Source organism: Sander lucioperca, chromosome 17 (genome assembly GCF_008315115.2).
Source record: "Sander lucioperca isolate FBNREF2018 chromosome 17, SLUC_FBN_1.2, whole genome shotgun sequence".
Taxonomy (NCBI): Eukaryota; Metazoa; Chordata; class Actinopteri; order Perciformes; family Percidae; genus Sander; species Sander lucioperca.
Genome location: NC_050189.1, coordinates 17,917,026 through 17,943,457, shown reverse-complemented (window position 1 = coordinate 17,943,457; position 26,432 = coordinate 17,917,026). Strand labels below are relative to the sequence as shown.

At 41.8% G+C, this 26,432-nt stretch overlaps 2 protein-coding genes across 4 annotated transcripts in view; one reads left to right on the top strand and one right to left on the bottom strand.

Moving 5' to 3' along the window:
• LOC116064565 overlaps positions 1 to 26,432 on the top strand; it is a 305,191-nt gene that overhangs the window by 18,870 nt on the left and 259,889 nt on the right. The window contains exon 8 of the mRNA XM_035993884.1: positions 21,842 to 21,937. Coding sequence (XP_035849777.1) covers positions 21,842 to 21,937 — 96 coding nt within the window. The remainder of the gene's footprint in view (positions 1 to 21,841; positions 21,938 to 26,432) is intronic.
• Positions 6,475 to 26,432, bottom strand: part of LOC116064564 (hemicentin-2-like) — a 173,913-nt gene continuing 153,955 nt past the window's right edge. For all 3 annotated transcript variants that reach the window (XM_035993845.1, XM_035993847.1, XM_035993846.1), the window contains one exon: positions 6,475 to 8,342. In XM_035993845.1, coding sequence (XP_035849738.1) covers positions 7,816 to 8,342 — 527 coding nt within the window. In that variant the 3' untranslated portion in view covers positions 6,475 to 7,815. The remainder of the gene's footprint in view (positions 8,343 to 26,432) is intronic.

Genomic DNA, 26,432 nt, shown 5'->3' with positions numbered 1-26,432 from the left:
ATACGCATTGTGTATTCTTTACACAGAGTTAAGATCAAAAACCATTGAGGTGTCCTCTCCCTGTTTCATGAATGTACAGTAGCCTCAACTATATAGTTACCGGTCCAGTGAACTAAGACTATAATTAGGGAGGATTGAACAATTATAAAAACCTATAATAATTGTTCAATCCTCCCAAATTATAGTCCCAGTTCACTGGAGAGAACACAACTTGTGTGCTAAGAAGGCCAAATACAGTGCACATGGAAGAGGAACATACATGGTCCTTTGTTAAAGACTACTACAATAAATAAATCAACTAAAATAGTTAAAGTTGTATTTGTCTCTGACCAGTCTGCTGTTGTTAGGACCACTAACACGTGTACAGCACTTTATATATTATCCTTCATCACTGACTTCATTTAAAACACATTTGAAATGTTATCAGCCTTTTCTAATTATCTCAACAACTGTCGTAATATATTCAGCAAACTTCTAACAATATGAACAGCAGTCTTCATACAGCAATATAACAGTAACAATGACTGTCACATGAATAATTATAAAAAAAAAAATAATGGTCACAACTTTAAATAATAACTTAACTGAACAGCAATATGCACCTGTTGTATTTTAATGCAGGCTGATAATAATAATAATAAGGTACAAACCACTGCTGAGTGAACAGAAAAGGCTCCAGAATTAATAAATCCTGGCTGTTAGCCTGGTCGGGACCAGGCAGGCAACGGGTCTCCCATTGCGAAGTTGTAAAGTCCAGAAAAAAGGAAAAGAAACACAGCTAATCTCCACAGTTGTACATCCATGTATGCACATACGTTGAAGAACAGTGTGGAAGAAGAAAAAACACGAAAAAAGAAATACAAATATGAGAAATACAAAAAACAGATACAAAAAGGCTCAGAGCTGCTGCAACAGGCTACCACTCAGACAGTGTAATGCAGTCAGACAGCCAGCAGGAGGCAGCTTTCACTCTGTTCTCCAGAGGAGCATTTCTCTGGAAAGGCTTTCATTTACGGGAAGTCTGCAGAATAATCAGCTCCACCACTGGAGGGACAAAAGACCCAGTGGACAGACAGAAACAGAACTGCATTAATGCATCAATATGTGAAAAGAGTTCATTTATATGTTACATACAGTTCAGTGCATCTGTTTTCTATCAGATCAGCAGTTTGTCTGCAAGTAAACATGTTTCTGTGTTTCTTGGATCACTTCCAACAAGATATCCTGTCTGAATGCAAAACATGTCATGTCGCATTTAGGATTTCTGCCAAAGACACACCCATGACACTGAACTGACAAATATGTTAAATTAAAACACATACACACATTCAGACACACCTTTAGCCTACATAATTAGGTCTCCAGTGTTGTTAAAGAAATAAAGATGATGATTCCAACTGTTTTATCCAAATGGTCCACAGAGAGAGAAGAGGAGACTGAAGTCATGAAGAGGATGACTGCATGTTTTAATTTGAAGATTATGACTAAAGTGAGGCAGCAGAGTGAGTCACTGGGTGTAGATTATTTTTAATTCTTTAGAGGTCAGAATCAGACTTCAAATATGTGAAAGCACATACAAAGACTCTGACGCTCACACACAGAACACTTTACAGGAATACATTTGGTTCCTTCTTCCTTGGTTTGGTTTCCCAGGATGGTGAAGGAATGTCCCGCCCCACTCTGCCTCTGATTGGATAGTACTTGTTGCCTTTCTCGGTTGGATTGGTTAGATTTAGGCATGAGGAGTGAGATTGGTTAGGGTTGGGTAAGCCAATCAGAGGCAGAGTAAGGCGGGACATGTCTTCACCATCCTAGGAAACACAAACTCTTACAGGAAGACAGAATCAGACATAAAGCTGAACACAGAGAGATCTACATACATATTTAAGTATTAGGAACCAAATATAGCTGCATATATAAAATATATAAAAAGTAATAATGCCCATCAAACAAGTCAAAGTGTTTCTGTAACTTAACAAGAGTATAAATAGTGTGACGGTGCAGAGAGGAAAGAGTTAATAAAGCTGACTGAGGTCAGTCAGTGGTCTGTGTGTTTGTCTGATCAGTAAAGATGGCTGCTGCTTCCTCTGCTGCTCTAACTGAACTCTTGCTGCTTCACCTTCTTTATAGTCAGTTATTCTTTTAACTGCAGAATGACTTGGAGTACAAACCCCTGAACTTAACCACTATCAATTTTGTCTTTGGTTAATCATTCCAGTGAGATTACTTATACAACTCCTGTCACAGTTCAGTGTTGTGTAACTTGGCTCGCAGCCAGAAAACGCCCTGAAGAAACACTAAACTAGGGACATCACGTTTCTGTCTTAAAGCAACAGGTTGTATTTTTGTTAAAGCAACCAAGGTCAGATCTAAGTTCAAGCTAAAATAAATACTTTCCCTTCGCATTTGGAATTCAAATCACTCTATTATCATGTTCCAGTGAGAGGACATGTAATGTTTATCAGTGAGAGAGGAGGAGATTATCATGCTGCTGCTGCTGCTCAGAGACAGGTCTTATTTGACTGCTGATGACTAAAGTCAGAGTAAACAGTCAAATGACGTCCTACCCCAAAACACGTTGGTCAGGTTTTTATTATGAAGGATTTGACTGGATGTTGGGGAGTTTTATTGTGGCAGTCTTATCTCTGTTTGCAGCAGAGCAGCTCAGCTGTTAAGTTCAGACAGATTCAAACTTTTAACTTTTAAATAAAAACAAGAGGACTAGTTCTCCTGAGTCTAAAGCTCCACACAGTCTGGACCTTCCCTCAGCTGACCTAACTGATGGCCGGCTGCTGCAGCCTGATGCCATATAAGAGAAATAAAGACCAGACTCAGTGACTGGGCTCACAGCCAGAGACACCCTGGAACAGGAAACTAAAATGAGAACAACATCACGTGTCTCTCTTAAAGCAACAAGACTGTCAATGTTTGAATCTCCAGATCAGATCAGAGTTCAGGCTGAAAAAGTTTGCCTCAACATTTTGAAATTGAAACTGTTTTATCATCATGGAGTTACAGGGAAGAGATAAGCAGTGTTAATCAGTGAGGGAAGGGGGGGGGGGAGTTTATGGTGCAGCTGCTGCTCAGAGAGAGAGAGAGAGTAAAGAGTTAAGAGTTCACCATGTGTATGGAGTTATGGTTATACAAGCTGTTAAAGGCCAGAGAGATATTTATGAGATTAGTTCATGTTTGACTCACTTCACACTGAGTCAAACCTGGTTTAATATAAAGTACCTTATGAGTTACTGAGACAAAGGGATGCTGTTTGTGACTTTTAGTCCCCCTAAGCAAACCACTTCCTGTTTCAGCCACTATTCTCAGCAGCTTTGCATCAATAATTCCTAACAGAAACAGAAAGCTTTCTGCAAAACCCCCGAAAATCCAGAAAGAGCTAATCTATTATCACTATAAGGAATGAAGTACTGTTATGTACACATGTTCTTTTCATGCCACTTTCTACTACTTAGAGGGAAATACTCATTACATGTACATGACATTGTGAAGATGCACAATGGGCTCTGGGTAATTGTGACGCCATTTCTATGGATATTTTTTTATGCATCACTTCAGGTTACAGGAAAAAGAAAGAATTCCAAGGTTGTGATTCGTCTCGATGTCTCTTGTTTCCACAACAAACTAGACTGGCCGGTGACACTGAAACAAGGACAGTCAGCAAGAACCAACCAACAAACAACGAAGAGGTCAAGTTTCCACTTACAATAGGTGGATTCACACATGTTGGTAAAATCTGTCCCGACGCAGCTCTCAGACTGTGACCAAAACAGGGAGAACATGAGAGTAAGCTGCCAGAGGATGACACTAATATTTAACAACCACATCAATATTCAAAACAACAACACGTAAGCAATATAACTAAATAAACAAAAACTGAGAAGACATGCAGCCACCATCACGGCCCTGCCTGGTTTACACATTCTCACTCCTAACTCGTCAAATACTTGATGCTTGGTCAGGACCCCTTGGCGTCTCTTTCTAACACGATATTATGGAGCAGCAAAGGAATCAGGCCTAGTTCCACACCGTGCAACAACACAAAATCACCTGTTTCTGTCCTAGGTGAAAAAGGCAGAATGGACTCAATAATAAATACATTTACCGCTGGTGTCATGCAACAGTTTAATCGGAACACGCTTCTCTCTACTGAGCCGAGATACAAAAACCTCTGTGATAAAAGGCTCGAAACAAGGAAACCGTGGTTAAATCTACACAGAACGGCCTTTGTCCCAAACCTGTAGAACATAGCACAGCGATGAATCCGAATTCCCAATTTGGGAACAATAACATTTGATATATCCATCTATGTAGTCTAGATGTTGGATGACTGCACCGCCTCCTCAGGGAGGATGATTGTTCCCATGCAGCTGTTTCCATGCAGCTGTTGTACGGTGACTACAGCTCCTTGTGGAATAAAAGACTGCATGTTAACAGATGTTGTGTTCGTGTAGTATAAGTATAGAAGTCTTTCTTGGTTTCTCATTATCTCCATCCTCTTCTGGAAATGTAGCAGTAACATTTTATTTTAGTAGTGATGACTCTAATGCTGCTGCTGGGGAAATACCACTCAGGACTTTAGTGACATGGGAGACCTTGTGTTGTTGTTACCCACAGACACAAAGGAGAGAATTATAGCCATAATATCTGCTTCTATAGATCATATTTAGTGTTGAGTTCAGTTAACCATCTGACAGAAACAGTCAGATATTTAACTGAAGTGTAAACGTAGTTGTTTGCTGTGAAACTTCAACAGTCTGTTCAGACATACTGTATGATAAAGAGCTGCAGTTTCTCTCTACCAACATTAAAGAGGAACTGACACCACTTCCTGACTCAGACTGAGAGAGGGGGGAGGTGCACATTTAAAATGTGCTTTTAGGCTTTTGATACCACGTGATCCACCCACTAAGTATTCTCCATTGTGTTCTCTGATTACAGGAACAGGTCCAGACAGGCTATGTGGCGCCGTACAGACTTTATTTCCCTCCTCAGCAGAGATCTAACTGAAGCAAAGGCCTACTGTACCACCCTCTACTACACTGTACCACCCTCTACTACACTGTACTACCCTCTACTACACTGTACCACCCTCTACTACACTGTACCACCATCTACTACACTGTACCACCCTCTACTACACTGTACTACCCTCTACTACACTGTACCACCCTCTACTACACTGTACCACCCTCTACTACACTGTACCACCCTCTACTACACTGTACCACCCTCTACTACACTGTACCACCATCTACTACACTGTACCACCCTCTACTACACTGCATACTGTACACTCTTCTATTTCTTCATATAAATAATCATTACACGCCGAAATTATCAGTTCATCAGTTGTTGATTGCATGTTTACTTCATCCTTTGCACTGTAAAATCTCAGAATAAATTATATTAAATCACCTTTTCTTTAACTCTAAAATGTTAGCAGAGAAACAAACTGTAATGGGAGCTCCCTGTTTTTAACAAAGACCTTAAAGAGGAACATGAGAGACTCCAGCTGAAAAACACAAAGACACCCAGAGGACTTGGACACGGTCCAGGTGAGTCAGTTGGTCTGTGTGTTGTGTTCCTCCTGCTGCGGTTACCTCAGGCGTGGCGTGTGTTTCTAGATCAACAGTACATGTATCAACAGCTTCACTTCTACAGAAATGAAACTTACTCTACATGAATCCTCTAAACATTCTATATCAGGTCTACCAGAGGGGGGCAAATCATCACCAGATTGTTTTCTAGAGGATAATTTGGAGACCTGAGCAACCTTTAAGCAGAGTTTCATGTTTCTTATGGTCAGCGTGCATGGTCCCCATTAAACGTCTGGTTGTTTATACCAATTGTGGTCAAAGGTAGAGCAGCTCTGAGAACTGAATTCTTCTCTTACGGTTTGTAGTATTAAGTCTGTGACTTTACACAATCTTGCAGACTCTCCGTGCAGTCGCCCAGGCTGCAGTTGGGATATATCTCCATCCGCATCGCCCCGACCGCGCTGACTGTAAGAAGCTTGAAACAAGTTTTAGTGTGTTCCTGAAATCCTGGACATGTTGGACAAAGGTGTCTTCAGCTGACACCAGAGACCCTCCATCAGATTCAGATCTTAGTCTCTCAGGATCACATCCTTCCCCCAGTCTCTGCTCCTCCTCTACACATTTAACATATTCATATATTAATATAACACACACACACACACACACACAATATGAGGTTGGATAATTGGAGCGGCTTTATATGTGTTCAAAGAAAGAAAAGTGCTTAACAATGAATAAATAAAAGGATCCAACTTCAAGATTTAAGATTAACTTTATTGTCCCATATTTGTTTTGGGCAATTAACCCATGCTGCAGCCATAATAAAAACAAATAAACACAGACAGCATGTACAAACAACAGATACTGTACAATAAAATACAAAAGATGTACTATGGTCCTGGTGGTGTATAAAACTTGAGGATCCAAATGTAGCAATATAACGTGTTTATCAGAATAAGATGAAAGAGTAAAACAGTTTAAGGCGCATTAAGGTATCTGAATGCTAAAACTGAGTTATCAACTTCCTTCATGTCTCTGATCATTATTATTTCATCTATTGATTCATATTAAATAATTATCAACTGATTTCAAAGATCATCACTTTTGTATAGTTCACGTTTCATAACATTTCCTTTAGAAACATCATGTTAATCTACTTAGTAGATATTAAATCCAGTCGAAGGTCTTATTTAGAGACAGACTCGTCCTCTATGTCTCCTGAGATATTCTGAGCTGCATCAGATGATTTTATAATTACAATAACAACAATATTCACAATGTCATCAACTCCTCAGTTTAAACTATTCAATGTTAGTTGATTTTAAATAATTAGCTGGAAATATAACATTCTTAGCAGGCACCACAAGGCTTTATATTACCCAGCAGAAAACAAGCATTTAAAATTCACTCCATATAAAATATTAACTCGATCAAACATACAAGCAGATAACATGATGAAGAGCTCTCTACACCTGATTAGAAGATATTTGGTGGGTGCTCGGTCTGCTGATATTTACAACTGAAGAAACATCATTTCCTGTTAAAAGCTTTCTGTAATATATCAGCGCTGAGTACAGCTGGGCTGAAGTAATGGATTACATTTGCTCATTTAATGGAGCAAAGTATTTCTGTGTACTGCTGCTGAGTTTATATTGTCTGAACATCTCTGTGTTGGCTTCTTCATTCTGCTCTTAAAGAACATTTTAACTGACTTATCTTTTATCTGAGCACAATTTTCAGATTTCAAATAAGTAGCCTAACTTTGTTTTTTACTTAAGAACAATTCATTCATAGTAAAAGTACTGTTAGTTAAGAGACATTGTTTTTCTTTAAAGCAGCACTACTTTTACTCAAGTAAATATTCTAGTTCTCTGAAGGTAAAGATAATTTGAAGTGAATCTCTCTTAGTCTGACCCTCCTCTGGGAACAACTCATCATGGAGACCCTACAGGATCTCAGAGCTCCAGATAATACAGATCTCAGACTCATCAGGTACACAAACCCCTCCACCACGGTAAGGTGGAGATTCACGGAGGGGAAACATTATTGGTGTCTTTAAAGTACCAGAACTTTTACTCGAGTAAAATTTCTTTGTACTAACAGAACTTATACTTAAAAAAAGTATGTGGATTTCATAGAGGGAAGAGATTGGTTGAGAAAAAACAAACAGCAGATTTAAACATGACCTCACACCCAGAGAAAGAGAAGTCTTGAATATACAACACGTGAAAAAACAGTCAGGTATAAAGAGCTCTGAGAGTTGTCAGACGAGCTTATCGCCTGATGCTTCATCATCATCATCAGCAGGTGGTCCTGATCTCTTGTTCTTATGTCTTTTATATTTCAGGACACCCACTACAATAGTTACAAGAAACAGAACACCTGCAACACCTGCTGCCAGTCCATTGCATCGGCCTACAGGAGAGGAGTTTCCATCCTCTGTAACCTGCAGACGGATGGTTCTGATTGGCTCAGAGTCAATGTTGGCTCTCTTTTTACGTCTGGAACCATCTGGTTTAACTCGACACTCGTATGTTCCGTTGTCGATGCTGCTCACATTCTTCAGAGTTAAAGAAACGTCTCTGTCCTTCAGATCTCTGTCCACCAGCTCCACCCTGTCCTTAAAGGATGGATGCTGGTAGGTTGGATCCAGGTGTCCGTCGATGGTTAAGAGGACATACTCTGGTTCCAGGTCAGGTCTGCTCCACTCTACAGCTCTGATGGAGGGATCAGCAGCCTGACATGGCAGAATGACATCATCTCCAGGATGCACTGTTACCTCAATCAGGTCTGAAAAACAATAATAATAAAACTTCATGTTATTTCAAAAGACCTCAACAGCCAGGACTCTGTAGGAAAACTAATTTTCACAAAATCACCAGTTTTAAAACTAATTGAGATGTAAAATGTCATCACTTGTAAAATTCTATTGAAGGCAAGACTTACCGTATTTTCCGGACTATAAGTCGCACTTTTTTTCATACTTTGGCTGGTCCTGCGACTTATAGTCAGGTGCGACTTATATATCAAAATATTTATAATTTCACGTTTTTAAATGTTATTTCATGCTGAAAACATTACCGTCTAAAGCCGCCAGAGGCGCTCTAGGCTTGTGACGACTAAATGCTGCTCCTAAAGACAACTGAGAAAGAAAAGAAACTAAAATATGCAGCCGAAAACGGTAATCGACCAGCAGAAAGAAAGTTTGGAGTGAGAGAGAAACTTGTGAGGGACTGGCGAAAAGGTTAGTCTTACTGCAATGAAGAAAACAAAGAAAGCTAGTCGCGCACTGAAAGTAAGATGGCCAGAGCTGGAGGAACGAGTCCACAGATGTAGATGCACGTCAACGGTGCAGTTACGTCTCCATGCCCTGGTAGTTGTTCTGTATTCTGTTGTATAGTTGAATAACTGTTAATGTGTTACGTTAACATACCGGACACCTACCGTATTCAGCCCCTTGTTCTGTGTGCTACTGTGTAGTTGAATAACTTACCTTTCCAGATTAAATGTCTGTTCTTGGTCTTGGATTTTGTGAAATCAATTTCTAAATAAATGCGACTTATAGTCCAGTGCGACTTATATATGTTTTTTTCCTCTTCATGACGCATTTTTTGACTGATGCGACTTATACTCCGGAGCGACTTATAGTCCGGAAAATACGGTAATTCAAAGCAACATTGTGCCCTATTTATCAAAATCATTTAATAGTCACATGTGTCTAGTCTATGTCCTTCACGTTCCACTTCAGGGATGCTCCGGTGCCGCAGGAAATTCCGCCGGATGCATGTATTTTCCGTCCCCTTCCTCTTTCTTTGTGTCGGCGTTCTAACCTCCGGTGGATTTGTGAGACTATACTCCTCAGATCTCTGCAGGGTAAATCCAGACAGCTAGCTAGACTATCTGTCCAATCTGAGTTTTCTGTTGCACGACTATTTTGCAGCGGCTCTGTGTTTTGTGTTCTTGTGCACGTTTTCCTCCCATCCCCGAATGCTGTGTGGAGTAGCCAGACCCTCCTTCAGCGCTTTGGAGGTGGGTCTCTCAAAGCGAGACAACACTGTGCCAGATCTCTGGAATAAGTCCATAATCATTCCTGTACGGAAAGTAACATGCCCATCTGTCAATAATGATTTTAGACAGATAGCCTTAACATCAGTAGTAATGACGTGTCATTGTAAACAGGTTTAAAACAGAGGTGGCCGCTTCTATGGATCCCTTACAGTTTTGGCGAGGGCACAGAGGACGCTGTCATTAGTGTGACACACCTCATCAACAAACACCTGGAGAACCCTAAAGGCCTATGGCAGATTTTAGCTCAGCTTTCAACACTCTTTAACCTCACCTGCTTGTACAGAAGTTAAACAAAATTAATGTGAACCCTCTTATTATCAAATGGTTTTACTCCTTCTTAACAACCAGATCCCAACAGGTAAAGGTCAACGGCTCTCTCTCGGAGGTCAGACACTGCAGTACAGGAGCACCTTAAGGTTGGGGTATAGGGTTTGACCATGTCCTGGATGTATGCTGGGGCAATTTGCATTCTTTATTTGTGCAATTCTCTTACTATCCGTAATTGATTTTATATTGGGGCACGTGGATGATCTCTATTTATTTTGTTGTGTTTTATATTGTCATGTACATGTCATTGTTTGATTTGATCTGATCTCTTTCTGTAAAACAGCATTAAATAACAGACACCAAGTGTCCTGCTGTAGGAAATGTTCATGTCTTGTCACTACTGACTACAGCGCTACAGCTCTGTGTCTGATTAATCCAGCCAATCACAACACTGCACAGCCCAATGCACGTCACATCGCCTCCTCGGCTATTTCCCTCCCTCTTTTTCCATACAATCTATGGTTCCTCACTTCTTCCCTCCCCTTCTTTAAGCAGCAAGCCTTTTTTTTAAACTGTGCAGTAGCTCTCTCTCTCTAGCTACTAATTCTAAGCAATAAGGGATGAAGAGACTTTAAAACAATGCTCGTGTTATGAAATGACCAGTTAATTTTTGCACAAGCTTTTATGAAATAACTCTCGTCCGTCTCTCTCTCTCTCTCTCTCTCTCTCTCTCTCGTCAATTTAACGACATTACACAATACTTCATATAGTCCTACATTTTGAAATATCACATGAAAAATTACGTATGTTACACTTTTTTTTTTTACACAAAAATCTACTGTAGTCTCATTATCATAACAAATTAGCTTTTTCTTTATCAAAGTAAATAATTAATCTGGGTTTCAAACACATTCACTATAACAACGCAGGTCAGAAATAAAGTCTTCATGAGTCTTTTCACAATCAAAGCTGATATTTACCAGAATCTGCTTCAGACAGAAGGAACAACAGGAGCATTAATGGAGCCATGAGAGCTGACAGAGATCTGCTGCTGAATGGGTTGCTGCAGTATATATACTGGTTTACTGTGAGGCAGTCTGTGGTTCGTGTACAGAAGTGGGTGGATCTCACTGCAGCTCGGCTTACAGGAAAGCAGTCAGGGCTTGGCAATCTGCCAATGTTTTCTGTGTCCACAACAGAAACACCTAAAACTGCAGCCCTCTCTTTGCACCTGGGATTTGATTCAAAAGAATCCATTCATCTTGAATCCATTCAGTCAGAGTAGTAACAGACTGTCAACTTTATTTTTTTTTTAGATAATGTTTTTGGCATTTTAGGCCTTTATTTGACAGGACAGCTGAAGACATGAAAGGGAAGAGATGGGGAATGACATGCAGCAAAGGGCCACAGGTCAGAGTCGAACCCATGCCCACTGCGTTGAGGAGTAAAGCTCTACATATGGATGCCCACTCTACCAACTGAGCTATACGGGAGCCCCAGACTGTCAACTTTAAAAACAAAAATTAATTGGAAATTAGTTCTGCAATATATGAAGTACAATTTGTGTTCCTTACGTTATTTAGGTCATTGATATAAATGGGTTGGACAAAATAATGGAAACACCTGTCAGTGTAACACATTACAGTTCAACATCAGCACAAACTACATCCTCCATAATGACTCTATCAACACAAACTGAACATTATAGCCTTTATGATTCTGACAGGGCTGTTACTCTGCTTTAGTTTTAGCTAACTGTATCTAATAAACTGGACATTGAGTCCTGCAGTGTATTATAAAGTTCAACACTGTCCTTTAAACTGGTAAAAAGTTGCTGATTAGAAAAACAGGTTGTCTTCCCCTCTACCCTGTGAACAGATATGAACCTCTCCATGCTCCCTGTGGCCCTCTGCTGGACTCAGAGTGTTTCTGCTAACTGTTCACCTCCATCTTCTTTCTGTCAACTAGCTGTCTACTGAGCATGTGCAGCTTAACAGCCCATAAAACTTCCTGCTACATTAGGCACTTTACACGGAGACCTGTCCTGTCAATATGTTGATCAGCTCAGAATGCAGAAGTGACAGTTACAATAACATCACACAAATAACTTAAGAACCCACTGCACATACAGAACAAACACGTTTAAATAGATTTTTTGTATTTAAATCTTTAACTATACTTACTTTTACTTATCTCTCTATATGTGGTTATGTAAACTCGTGGGCCACGTTCTGCCCCGACAAAACGTAGCAACATTAATTTTCAACTGAAACGGGGGTGCGTTGAACACCCTGCTGTGTGCGTTCTGCCTTTTTACTAACACATGTTTACAGACACGTCTGCTTATTGGGCATCACCTGGGACACAACCAATAAACGAGAGAAAACGTACTTCAAAGCACTTTTCACACCTTTTGAGGAAACATTCGATTAGCATGAAAACAAATACCAAAGAACGGTTGACTCGGTACACACGTGTTATTAACCCCTAGGTTCATTTTGCGCCGGATTTGTCCTTTAAATGCTGTTAGAATATCTTCCTTAAATTTAGTTGATAGGACACATAGAGAGGCGTGATTGGGAGGAATGGCCTCCCTGATCTAAACCCGCGATGCTCATAAGTGTATGTGGTACCAGAGCACCCTAGGCCAAAGGTCAATGATCGATTTTATAATCGTTTCATCTGATCTGAGGCCGTATGTTTTGGACACACGGGTGAAGAGAGCGGCGGAGCTGTCAACCAATCACCATCTGGTGGTGAGTTGGGTCAGGGGGTGGGGGAAGACTCTGGACAGACCTGGTAAGCCCAAACGGGTAGTGCGGGTAAATTGGGAACGTCTGGAGGAGGCCCCTGTCCGACAGACTTTCAACTCACACCTCTGGCGGAGCTTTTCGTGCATCTCTGTGGAGGCTGGGGGCATTGAACCCGAATGGACAATGTTCAAAGCTTCCGTTGCTAAAGCTGTGGTGGGGAGCTGCGGTCTCAGGGTCTTAGGTGTCTCAAGGAGCGGTAACCCACGAACACCGTGGTGGACACCGGTGGTCAGGGAAGCCGTCCGACTGAAGAAGGAGTCTTTCTGGGATATTTTATCCCCAAGGACTCCGGAGGCAGTTGCAGGGTACTGAAGGGCTGCAGCCTCTGCTGTGAAAGAGGCAAAGCAGTGGGTGTGGGAAAAGTTTGGAGAAGACATGGAGAAGGACTGTCGGTCGGCACCAAGGGTTAGGGGGGTCCTTTCTCAGGGCTATCCAATCTCTGTACGACCAAAGCGAGAGCTGTGTCCGGGTTCTTGGCAGTAAGTCAGACTCGTTTCAGGTGAGGGTTGGCCTCCGCCAGGGCTGCGCTTTGTCACCAATCCTGTTTGTAGTATTTATGGACAGGATATCGAGGCGTAGTCGGGGTGGAGAGGGGTTGCAGTTTGGTAAGCTGGGGATCTCATCGCTGCTTTTTGCAGATGATGTGGTCCTGATGGCATCATCGGCCTGTGACCTTCAGCACTCACTGGATCGGTTCGCAGCCGAGTGTGAAGCGGCTGGGATGAGGATCAGCACCTCTAAATCTGAGGCCATGGTTCTCAGCAGGAAACCGATGGAGTGCCTTCTCCAGGTAGGGAATGAGTCCTTACCCCAAGTGAAGGAGTTGGCGTTTTGTTCGCGAGTGAGGGGACAATGGATCGGGAGATTGGTCGGAGAGTCGGCGCAGCGAGGGCGGTATTACATTCAATTTATTGCACCGTTGTGGCGAAAAGAGAGCTGAGCCAGAAGGCAAAGCTCTCGATCAGTTTTCGTTCCTACCCTCACCTATGGTCATGAAGTCTGGCTCATGACCAAAAGAAGGAGATCCAGGGTACACAGCGGACGAAATGGGTTTCCGCAGGAGTGTGGCTGGCGTCTCCCTTAGAGAGAAGCACAGTCATCCATGAAGTGCTTAGAGTAGAGCCGCTACTCCTTTGCGTCGAAAGGAGCCAGTTGAGGTGGTTTGGGGAAGTTTGGGGTCCCCTGCTGGAGCTGCAGCCCTTGCGACCCGACCCCGGATAAGTGGACAAAGATGAATGGATGGAGATAGGCATCTAATGTAGAAGCTTTTGTCTAATTTCGTACAGTCGGGTAGTAAGAATTCGAAAGTTATTAAAGAATAGTCTAACAATAAAGGATTCTGCGGAAATACTATTAAATCTTCAATTTCGATGCCATATGCCAGCACAAGGTCGAGGGTGTGGTTGAAGCAGTGAGTGGCCTTATGCACACTCTGACTGAAACCAATTGAATCCAGTAGTGAGTTGAAAGCAATACTAAGGTTACATGGATATTAAAATCACCTACAATAAGTACTTTGTCTGATTTAAGGACTACACATGATAACAATTTAGAAAATTCAGATAAACATTCAGAATACGGACCTGGAGCTTGGTAAAAAACAAGAAATATAATTTGCTGTACTGTTTTCCATGTTGGATCTAGAAGATTAAAAAATATGGCTTTCAAACAAGTTATAATTTAGTTTAGGTTTAGGATTAATTAACAGGCATGAATCAAAGATAGCTGCAACTCCCCCCCTTGGCCATTCCAATCTGCCTCTGTGGTAGTTCCTGCTAGGTGTCTCCGGTACCACATACACTCACTCACTCTCACACACACACACACAAAACAATACCAGCCTTGTTGTTGCGGCTGGTAATCAAACAAAGCGAGAGGTGCTTTCTCTGAAGTTCTGAAGGGGGGCTATTGGAGGACAGTATCATTACAAGTCACCCCAGTAACTGTTACCGGGGTTACTGGACACAAGAGGTCACATTATTGCATTTATTTTTATAATGTGAAGCATTTTGTTACATGGCTTTTGTATGAAATGTGTTATATAAATAAAGATTGATTTATTGATTGATTGATAGATAACTAAGGTCTAGGTGTGAATCCGCCTTATTGTGTTCAGAGGTTATGTTGTCCTTGTGTCTGTGTGGGTTACCTCTCACAGTTCAAACACATGCAGGTTCATTAGACTCTGCATTTGTCTGCATCTGTCCAGCTGTGCACGACCTTATTGTTCATTTTGATGTTTTTTTCTTTTACTTAATATTTTCTGACGTATGAAATACAAAGACACAAAACAAAAAAAGCTATTTCCTGCAAACTGCTTGTCAGAAAACCTCAACAGTGATACGTCAAGAGGAAGGAGGTGGGCTTTACTCGGTGTGCCTGGTTAGACACTATGTGCTGATCTCAGATGACCAACATTTTAAATGGAGGAATCATCTCTACAGCTGCTGCTGGGTGAGTTCAACTTAATGTGTGAGTGTTTGTCTCAAAGGTCAGTTTTAGAACATGTCTGCTGTTTATAGAGCAGTGAGTTGAAGATGATTCATGCAAAGACTGCATTCAGCATTGAGATCGATTACAACAAAAGAGTATAAACTTTGATTGTTTTTATCTAATAACAATGCATTGTTGTTTTTTGGTGCACTAAAACCAGAGTTCTGTTTTGATGTCTTGTTGCATATTAAACTAACCTGAGGTCCATTTCTCTTCAGTTCTGATCTCACTGCTGAGCTGCACAACAAACCAAGGTCAGTACACTTTTGTGACGGCTGAAAAGTTATTAACTCACTGATGATTAGAAAGGTTAGTGTTTCAGACATTGTTTGAGGAGGGGAACTACGGTGGGGTACTAGGGCCAGGCAAAAGGATTTCCTTTTGCACAAATGCGACTACCTCCTACAAGTTTGTGTGGTTTCCCCTTCTAATTTAATTAGGTGTGGCAGTACAAGGTGGAGTGTAGTGGAGACTTCATCCTCTGTGGACTGGTTAGTTCTATAAGCAAGTTGTAATGGGTCCAGGTTAGCAGGGAGACAGTTTTTCATATGCTGCAAGACCAGCCGCTCAAAACAATTCATTAGTATGGGTGTTAGAGCCACAGGGCAGAAATCACTGAGACAGGCTGGGTTGGACTTCTTCGGGACAGGAATGATGGTGGCACTTTTGAGGTAGTTGGGCACTACTGCCTGTCTGAGCAAGATGTTTAAATTGTCTGCAAAAAAATCTTTCATTTGCTCTGCATAGTCCTTAAACGAATTCCCAGCTCATATGCTGCATTGTCCTCAGATGTAAAAGCAGCATTCTGGGCTTTAAGCAGTGAACAAACTTCCACAGTTAGCCAAGGTTTCTGATTGGCGCGTTTCTTGATGGTTTTAACCACAGTCACATCATCAATGCATTTAGTAATGGAGCCAATGACAGACTCTGTATATTCCTGAAGGTCATATGTTGCTACCTCTCTGAATTTTAGCAAAAGTATTCATAAAGAGGTCACAGAAAATATCATAGTAAGACATGTAGCCAGATATTCTGCTGTGTGTTTAACACCGACTTTAAGAGTTCAATTTGAAAACACACATTAAGAGTTTTTCAGCTCACTGCCTGAATCACAGAGAGGACAGACAATGAGAAAGTGTGAATATAAGGAAAGTGGACTAAATAAGTCTATTAATAATGCAAATCAACATATATAACTGCATCTTTCTTTCTTCCCTCCTCCCTCCAGCCTCTCTGACTCTGAGTCCCAGCAGCTCTCAGATATTTAAAGGTCAGTCTGTCTCTCTGAGCTGTGAGGAGGACGACAGCTCTGCTGGATGGACTCTGAGGAGGAACACATCCGGAGAAAACAGGACTCAGTGTGGAGATGGCTGGGGAATATCTGCTGGTCCCTCCTGTAACATCGGCAACCTGGTCCAGTGGTACAGTGGAGTTTACTGGTGTGAGTCCAGAGAGGGAGCAACCAGTAACAGCATCAACATCACTGTCACTGGTAAGATCAGACTGTGGAGTCAGTATTGATGAAGCTGTGTGTGAATGGATGACATGCTGTAGTTTGTCTCTGTGTTGAGGTGGACCAGTGATCCTGCAGAGTCCTGTCCTCCCTGTGATGGAGGGAGAAGACCTCACTCTGCACTGTAAAACAAAGAAGTCCTCCAACCTCCCAGCTGGTTTCTATAAAGATGGCTCCTTCATCAGGACTGAGGCTGCAGGTCACATGACCATCCCCCATGTTTCCAGGTCTGATGAAGGCCTTTACAAGTGCAACATCAGCAATTTTGGAGAGTCTCCATCCAGCTGGGTCTCTGTCACAGGTGAGGAGGTTAAATTTCATCATTCAGCTTAAGGTGCTTTCACACCTACAGTTCGGTAGACTCTGCGATTTGGGAGCATCATTTTTTTATTTGGTTCAGTTTGCTTTCACACAACACTTTGTCACATGCACCAAACATTGTCTTTGAGATGATGATGATGTGTGGTCATTATAAGTTATGGATCTGAAAGTTATCGTCACTTGAATCATTTATATGTCTGTAAATTGTATGCAAGGTGGAAATTGCAGGTTAGTTAATGCATTGGTTTTTGGTTCACTTCCTGTGTGTGTCTGATTGCGTTCTCCCATGAAGTGACCAAAATCTTGAGCACTTGGAAAAAAAACAGAGACCTTCATATTCAAGCGGACCAGAGTTCTGTTATTTGGTCTGCACCAGAGTTTGAATAAGCTTTCACACTGCCCCAAACCAACGAAATGTTCTGACCAAACACTCCAGGGTTGGGTTAACACGGTGTGAAAGCACCCTAACACACGGTCTGATATTAGATATTTTTAACTCTAACTAGACCAAGGGAATTCACTCAATTACAAACATGATACACAACATTGAAGTCTAGAGCTTCACATAAAAAAGGAGGAACAGTGAAATAGCTGAACGTGTTATCTACTTACTTTTATGTCTATGCTTTTAATTAAATTTGTTTTGTTCATTTTAGAGAAACCCACGACTACAAGTCCTCCTACAACCTCCATTACCTCTAGCTCCACCACTTCTTCTCCTCCCCCCGGCTCCTCTCCTCCTCCCCTAGTGTTGTGGTCCACTGTTTCAGTCGGTGTTCTGGTTCTCCTGATTCTCCTGGTTCTCCTGGTTCTGCTGGTTCTACTGGTGAGACGATGCATCCGTAGGAAACCTAAAGGTTAGTCTCAATAAGACTCATATATACAGAATTGAAGTGAAGTGTTCAAACAACTGTTTCTTCAAGTGAAACGTCTCTTAGGATTCTCATGAATCACTATTCTGTTGTTGACAAACCATCATCACCACGAGGGCCCTTTAGCATGCTCCGGAGCTTTTGATAGAATCACATAATCTTCCTCATGTTTCCATTTTTACGGACTTCTCTTTAATGATTAAATTGATTGAAATTTATGTTAACTTTGGTTTATTTCAGCTGCTGAAGTAGAAGCTGGAGATGATGACGTCACATACAGTGATGTCCAAATATCACGTAACCTGCAACAGCCAATCAGACGGAGCAGAGGTAAAGATGTTTTTTATTAATTTTCAGAAGAAAACTGAGAAAACCTGAGAGGACGTTTTGGGAAAATAGCATTTTATAAAAAATGGGATATTTTAAAAGCTAAATCTAAATCTATGTCAACAGTCACAGTGTAAGGTCTATTTTAGTAGATAATAGTGTGTGTTGTGCTTTCCATGGAAGGCCGGGTGTTTTTTACCCTGTGGTTAAACAGCTCTAACAGCTCTGTGGTCGTCCAGTTTCCTGTATTTCATAGCAACCCTTCAGCTGAGTGGGGGTCTGCGCACGCTTCACTGCAGGGCACAGGACAAAACAAAGATTATATATATATATAAATTATACATTTGCAGATTTACATATCTTTGTATGTTATGATCACTTACAATAGATCTAAAGTAAGGGAATATGTTCATGTAAAGAGTAAAATGTTGTTGTTAAAGGTGCAATATGTAATACTGACAGTTAGTGTTTAAAATAGTTACTGCAGTACAAATTCAAAATACTGGAGAGAGTCGTCTCCCCCGCCCCCTCCTCCCCAGATCCAAAGTTCACGGAGATGCTGAGACCACAGCATCCACAACAATGTTGCTAGACGCTTGTCTCACATAGCCAGACATTACTCCACAGCTCAGCGGAGTAGCTAACGTTAGATGCTGGCTATATTGACAGTCATAAAAGCCCGTGCTCACGCGGAGCTCTGTACCCACTGACAGACACACTTGCAATTCGGCTTAGAATTACAGAAGGAACCGCTAAAAACACAACAACCTCCCTGTCCTCTCCACACGCCAGACAGACACACTTCCTCAGCTTAGAATTACGATAGGAACTGCTAAAATTACCACTACCTTGCCATCCTCTCCACCCAATGGAACACACTTTATTGACTTAGAATTACGTCAACAATCGCTTCCCGATTTACAGCCCCCCTCTCTTGGCTTCAAATAACTCACCGTTGTCGGCTACTGCCGCTGAACAGGCTACATGTTGTAAACAGCCGTGGCCCGCCTGACATGGTCCTCCCGTAACGTTAGCAGTTAGCAGGGTTAGCATGGCGGCGTTAGCCAGGACCAGTCGGGATCACTTTACTGGCTGTGTCTCAATTGTTTTTGCGAGTAACCAACTTGGGTACTCTAGCTATATAATTCTATGTGAGTAGCTACACAAATGTTGAAATGACATAAAATGGCCGTCCCTAGTAGCCGTGATAAATTAGCCTGAAGCTAACACTTACCTGTTCAAACTGGGCAGTTGATAACAACACACAGGCCAAAACACAAACAGAAATTTCAAAAGGAGAAAATACTGGCATTAGCATTGTTGTCAGAAAAGATATAATTTCAACTTAGCATGTTTGTCCAATTGTGATCATTTTTGGATTTATTACAGTAAATATATTACATATTGGACCTTTAAGGAAACCTCAGGAGCAGCACGACTCATATTCATATAGATGAAAAAGGTTCTGAAGACTTTGATGACTTACACAGAAACATTTAATGAACTCTAGATCAAGGAGAATCAGGAAAAGAGTCCAGTTAAACCACATTAAAGTGTAATGCCTCCCAACTCTCAGGGTCTGTGAGTCTCTAGACTTCATTCTGACCTTTAAAATCTGATCGAGTGATCTGGGGTCTCATTTATAAAACAGTGCGTGGGATCCTTACTAAAAGTGTATGTACACCCAATAAGATTTAAAAGAACTATATATTATATCCAAACAAGTCTTAGTGATAAAGTTGAAGATTATATATAATAATTATTTAAAAAAACACTTGGCTGTCTGCCATTTCCCTCTGGAAACAGCCGGTTTCCCCCCAGAGTGCCGAAGACCTGTATTTGGACCGGGATGGCACGGTTCCGGCGCGTTGCCCTCTCTACTGGACGCAATTCAGTGCATAGATCCAAGAGCTCAGCTTTAGAAAATCTAAGTCAGCATATTAGCCAGTCATCGTCATGGTCCCTGAAGCCTCTTTTTCTCCTGTTTCTTCCATTGCCATAGTCCTCCTGCAGGGCCAGCAGTGCCATTATGCAGCTTTATGCACCTTGTTATTTGTACACGCTGTGACTATACAAATCACAACATATAAATAGGAACATGTTAGTGTTATTTTGTCACTTATTCGGAGCAGTAGGCTAGTTGGAACCGATTACCTTCAGGATCCGTGCTAGGCTAACTCTGGCCGTCGGACGGAGTTACAACACGCACGGAGATGAGAAGGGTATGTATGGACTTATCTAACTCTGGGGGATACGGTAAATAAGCTAAAGTCCCAATTAGTCGGCATGTTCCTTTAATGGCTGTATTTCTAGACTTTGACATTTGATGATATATGCACAGTATTAAAAACAGGAATTTAGTTATTTACACTATGTTCTGCAGTTATCTAATGGTAGGGTATTTGATGCTATCCTGTATTCCATGCAGTCTGGCCATCTCCTCCTCCTGCGCTCCGTAGCGGACTCTGTGATGGTGAGACGATTAAATATTAAGAAGGGATTTTCATTTAAGATTTGAGTTGGATTTTACAAGGTGTTTATGGAACAATTATCACTCAGTAGAAGCGCAAACAACACTGCTGGATTAGATCTTCATGATAACGCAATGATATGGAGTGAAGAAATTCAGTTCACCACCTCACCATCTGCATCGCCAATTCGCATTGTCTCCAAAATATGCGTACGCATGGGTCAGAGTTTGCGTGGAGGACAGTCAAGTTTGTTTTTTATAAATCACAACCTTTGCGTGGGAAGTGGCGTACGCACATTTAAGCCCCGTTTTGTGCGTAGGCCACGTTTATAAATGAGACTCCTGATCACTACTAGACAGCTCTAGGTGTGTGTGATTAACCTAGTGAATACTAAAGACCATGGTCTCTGTGTGAACAGATGTTCAACATTGTTGAGTATTAAACAGTTGGGAGTGTAGAGGGAATTAAAAGAAATTGGTAAGGAGGTTTGAGTTGTGTTAATATATTTACTATTTTGTTTAAATGAGGGTTAGGGTTAGATACATATATAATTATTTATTAATCATTTGCCCTTAATTTCACTTAAGCCCCTGCCCCCCAAAATGTCTGTGTACAAATATGTATGTATAAATAATGTATAAATAACTAAAGGAGATGACGTAAGAGCAGGAATATCTGGAGTAATATCCATCATATTGGTGAATTTTGGGACATTTTACTAAAAATAATGTTACTGTATACCAGTGGCTGCCTTTTCCAATGAACAACGCTGCAGAGAGCTCCCAAGAGCAGGCAGCAGCACAGTAACAAAAATACAGACACATCAACAACAGTATGATGTCAACATGTATCGGTTACATGCTGCCAGTCCGACATGCTTCTATTCAGACATGCCGCTATTCCGACATGCTGCTATTCCCTAACCCTAACCCTAATGGAAACAAAAAATGTTGGAGTGGTGGGACATTTGAAAACAATGGAAGTGCCGCCACGCCGACAATTAGACGTCAATGTCGGAGAGGGGGTGTGTCGGAATGGATGGTGGAACCCCATGTATCAACTATTATGTCATTTTCCAATACTATGGAAAATAGTATTATTGATTGTAGTAAAAGTTAAATAATCAATGTCATTTCTCTTCCAGAGAGTGATCCTGCTGCAATCTACTCCGGAGTGAGAACAGAAGACGTCAGTTACGGACAAATAGTGATCAAAGACAAGAAATCAAACAGGAAGAGAGGTACAGCTGCTCTTCTATGTCTCCATCTCTAGAAACATCCGTTAGAGGAGAACACAGAACAGTTGAGCTGCTCACTTTCTATCAAACAAACATAAGGAAATAAGGAACTTTATTTTTTAGGGACTATTTTCATTAGCGGATTAATCCTCATCAGGTGTCTCATTTATAAATGTGGCGTATGCACAAAACGGGGCTGAAAATGTGCGTACGCCACTTCCCACGCAAAGACTGTGATTTATAAAAAAAAAACTTGACGGGAGAATGTGCGGTCCTCCACGCAAACTATGACCCATGCGTACGCACATTTTGGAGACAAAATAGGAATTGGCGACGCAGATGGTGAGGTGGTGAACTGAAGTCAGACTGCAGAAAGTAAAAGGGAATAACGATTACTTGTAATATTTTCAAGTATTGATGCCTCACGCACATTTTTTCACTCCATATCATCCATGTTATCATGAAGATTAAATCCAGCAGTGTTATTTGCGCTTTAACTGAGTGATAGTTGTTCTATAACACCTCCAAATCAAATCTTAAATAACAATTTCTTCTTAATGTTTAATCAGCGCTGTCTCACCCTCACATTGTCTGCTCCGGAGCGCAGGAGGAGGAGATGGCCCGACTGCATGGAATACAGGATAACATTTAAATACCCTAGCATTAGATAACGGCAGAATACAGTGTAGCCTAAATAACTAAATATATGTTTTTAATACTGTGCATATATCATCAAGCCGTTAAGCTCTTGCGCAATCGTTACCCTTAATGTCCTCTTTATCAGTCCGAACTTTAATACTGTTCATGATAAAAACCTGCATGAAGAAAAGTATGTTTGCGTGTTACACTTTCTTTCGTCTTCAGATTGTATCTCGGGGTAGGGGATATACTACTAGTTAATGCTGTGATTTTGGCAAGGTATTAACAATCACAAATTGTTGTAAACATATAAATATTGCAGTGAACCTGTGTGTAATGCTGCATTTGACTGCTGAGGGAACTCACTACTGGACAGCTAGATATTAAGTTACGTACTTACTTTATTTGGGGTTTTGCTGCTTCTTCTACTTTTCTACTGCTGCTGTGTGTTTTTGCTGGATTGGCTGTGTTCTTAGGCAAAATTTTATGTTTTTTCTTAAAGTAACTGAAACTAGTTTAGTGTGAAGTGTGAAGTTGGGGAGTGGAGGTTAACGACTATCAGGTGCTTTGACTGATTAGCCAGGGTGTGGCCTCCCCACCTGTAGCCAAAACCAATCACCTCCTTGTATTTAATATTGGCATTTGCGTGAAGCAGCAGTCTCATCGGACGAAGACTCGGAGGACAAAGACTCGGAGGACAAAGACAAAAGAGGTTAAGTGGGACGTTAAGTGGGCTTGATATCTCATATCTCACTTACACTGCTCGGTGTCTTCATCCGGAAATGTGCTGCTTCTCCATTCCTGTCCGTGTTTCCTCTCATCCGGTACCTAGTCATCATTGTTATCTACCGCCACCAGGTCCTCTGGGAGAGTTTTTGGAGGAGCTGGATGTCCTTCTTTCAAACATCCCTGAAACTGGCCCTCTGCTGGTACTTCTGGGTGACTTCAACATCCGGACAGAGAAGTCAGCTGCCTTTTTACACCTTCTCTCTTCTTTTGCCCTCTCACTCTCTCCTTCACCACCCACTCACAAAGCTGGCAACCACTTAGATCTCATATTCACCAGAAACTGCTCTACAGCCATCCACTCCATACCTCAGACCATTTCTTCATCTCTTACTCTCTCCCGCTCTCCAAAGCTCACAACCATATCTCAAGAGACACCATACCTGTCCGCCGTAATATTCATTCACTCTCTACTTCTTCTCTGGCGGCATGTACTTTATCAACCCTCCCTCCATCTGACTCTTTCTTAATCATGCCTCCCAACGCTGCCACAGACACTCTCCTCTCTACTCTATCCTCCTCTCTTGACTCTCTCTGCCCTCTTACTTCACGGAAGGCTCGCAAATCCTCCCCAGCGCCGTGGTTATCTGACTCAGTGCGTGCTGAAAGATCACCAATACGTGCAGCAGAAAGGAAATGGCGGAAATCTAAACACCCAGATGATCTGCTTACCTATTAGTCTCTTCTTTCCTCCTCTTTCTCGAACCCCAAAAAGCTTTTTTCTATCTTCTCTAACCTTCTAGATTTCCCCCAGTCCACCTCCTCCCTTCTCCCTTGATCCCCACCAGTCTGGCTTCAAGGCTGGCCACTCAACAGAAACTGCCCTCCTTGCTCTTCTGTCGTCATCCTTCTGGACCTTTCTGCTGCTTTTGACACAGTTACTGTTACCACCAGATCCTCATTTCGACACTCCAGAATCTGGGTGTCTCAGGCTCTGCACTTTGCTCAAGTCTTACCTGGCAGACTGAACCTACCGGGTAACTTGGAGAGGATCTACCTCAGAACCTTGCCCACTCAAAACTGGGGTTCCTCAGGGATCAGTCCTGGGTCCCCTCCTCTTTTCTCTGTACACCAACTCTCTCAGGTCTGTCATTCAGTCGCACGGCTTTTCTTATCACAGCTACGCAGATGACACCCAACTAATTCTCTCCTTTCCGGAGTCTGAAACTCAAGTAGCAGCACATATCTCGGCCTGTCTGACTGACATTTCTTCTTGGATGTCCACACACCCTCTGAAACTGAACCTTGACAAGACTGAACTCCTTTTCCTTCCAGGGAAGGGCTCTCCTACCCAAGACCTGACTATAACAATTGACAACTCTATAGTAGTCCCCACCAAGACTGCTAGAAACCTGGGTGTGGCACTTGATGACCAACTCTCCTTCACTGCCAACATTGCTGCAACTACCCGATCATGTAGATACATGCTGCATAACATCAGAAGGATATGTCCCCTTCTAACGCAGAAGGCGGCTCAGGTTCTGGTTCAGGCTCTAGTCATCTCACGTCTAGACTACTGCAACTCCCTCCTGACTGGCCTGCCTGCATGTGCCATCTGACCCTTGCAGCTCATTCAGAACGCAGCAGTTCGACTTGTCTTCAACCTCCCCAAGTTCTCTCACACTACACCTCTCCTCCGCTCTCTTCACTGGTTACCAGTTGCTGCCTGCATCCGCTTCAAGACACTAGTACTTGCATACAGGGCCACGAACGGATCAGCCCCAGCTTACATCCAGGACATGGTCAAACCATATACCCCAACCCGCCCACTCCGCTCTGCATCAGCCAAACTGCTTGCTGCCCCCTCACAGCGAGGGAGAACTAATCACTCAATGAAATCCTGACTGTTCGCTGTCCTGGCTCCCAAATGGTGGAACAAGCTCCTTATCGACATCAGGATTGCACACATCTTCCGCCGAAGGCTAAAAACACATCTCTTTTAACTACACCTCGGATAAACAAAAAAAACCTGCACTTTCATATGTCTCTTTGTAGCTTTGCTTATTTAAAGCTAATGTACTTGCACTTACTACTTGTTATCTGGAGTTTGAACCTTCAGAGTTGAAAGCACTTAATTGTAAGTCGCTTTGGATAAAAGCGTCAGCTAAATGACATGTAATGTAATGCTGGCCCTGCAGGAGGACTACGCTAATGGAAGAATTAGGAGAAAAAGAGGCTTCAGGGACCATGACTGGCTAATATGCCAATTTAAATTCCCTAAAGCTGAGCTCTTGGATCTATGTACTGAATTGGGTCCAGTAGAGAGGGCAATGCGCCAGAACCGTGCCATCCCGGTCCAAATACAGGTCCTCATCACTCTGTGGGCAACTGGCTGTTTCCAGAGGGAAATGGCAGACAGCTAAGTGTTTTTAAAAAAAAATATATATATTATATATAATTTCACTATATATATATAATATATATATAACTTCATCACTAAGGCTTGTTTGGATAAATATATAGTTCTGTTAAATCTTATTATATACGTCTGGTATATCGAAGGTGTCCCTGAGTGCCATAATGCCTGCCGTTTTGGACATATTATTAATAACTGTAGTTATAGATCATGTTTCCCTACACTGTGCAAGAACAGGCCGAAATTATAATTCAATTTGCGGCAATTCCTGAACGTCTGAGAAGTTTTTTGCTTTTTCCCCACCAGTCATCGTGATTCGGTCTAACAACTGCCAGGGTTATTAACATACTGATCAGCATTCATGAGGTGCTTTGCATTGACTATTTATGGTTAAAAATGGGCGTGTACAGGGCGGGATAAAAGGCTGATTCACATTGCATTGCATGATTCACTCATCAATGAGACCCTGGTGCTCTAGTGAGTATTTGTGAATGAACTACAGTGTGTGTTCATGGTGATGAAGAAACATGTCATTTAGTCCAACAGGGACCATCTTTACATGCACAATATTAAGTTTTTTTTGCCCTTATTCTGAAAAAGATATTGTTCCGAAGTTGTTTACATTGTTAATATATGAATATTCCACTAACAGCCAACACACAACCTCCTACTAAAATGACTTTATTTAACAACTTTGGGCTTTTTCACTTTGTAAAC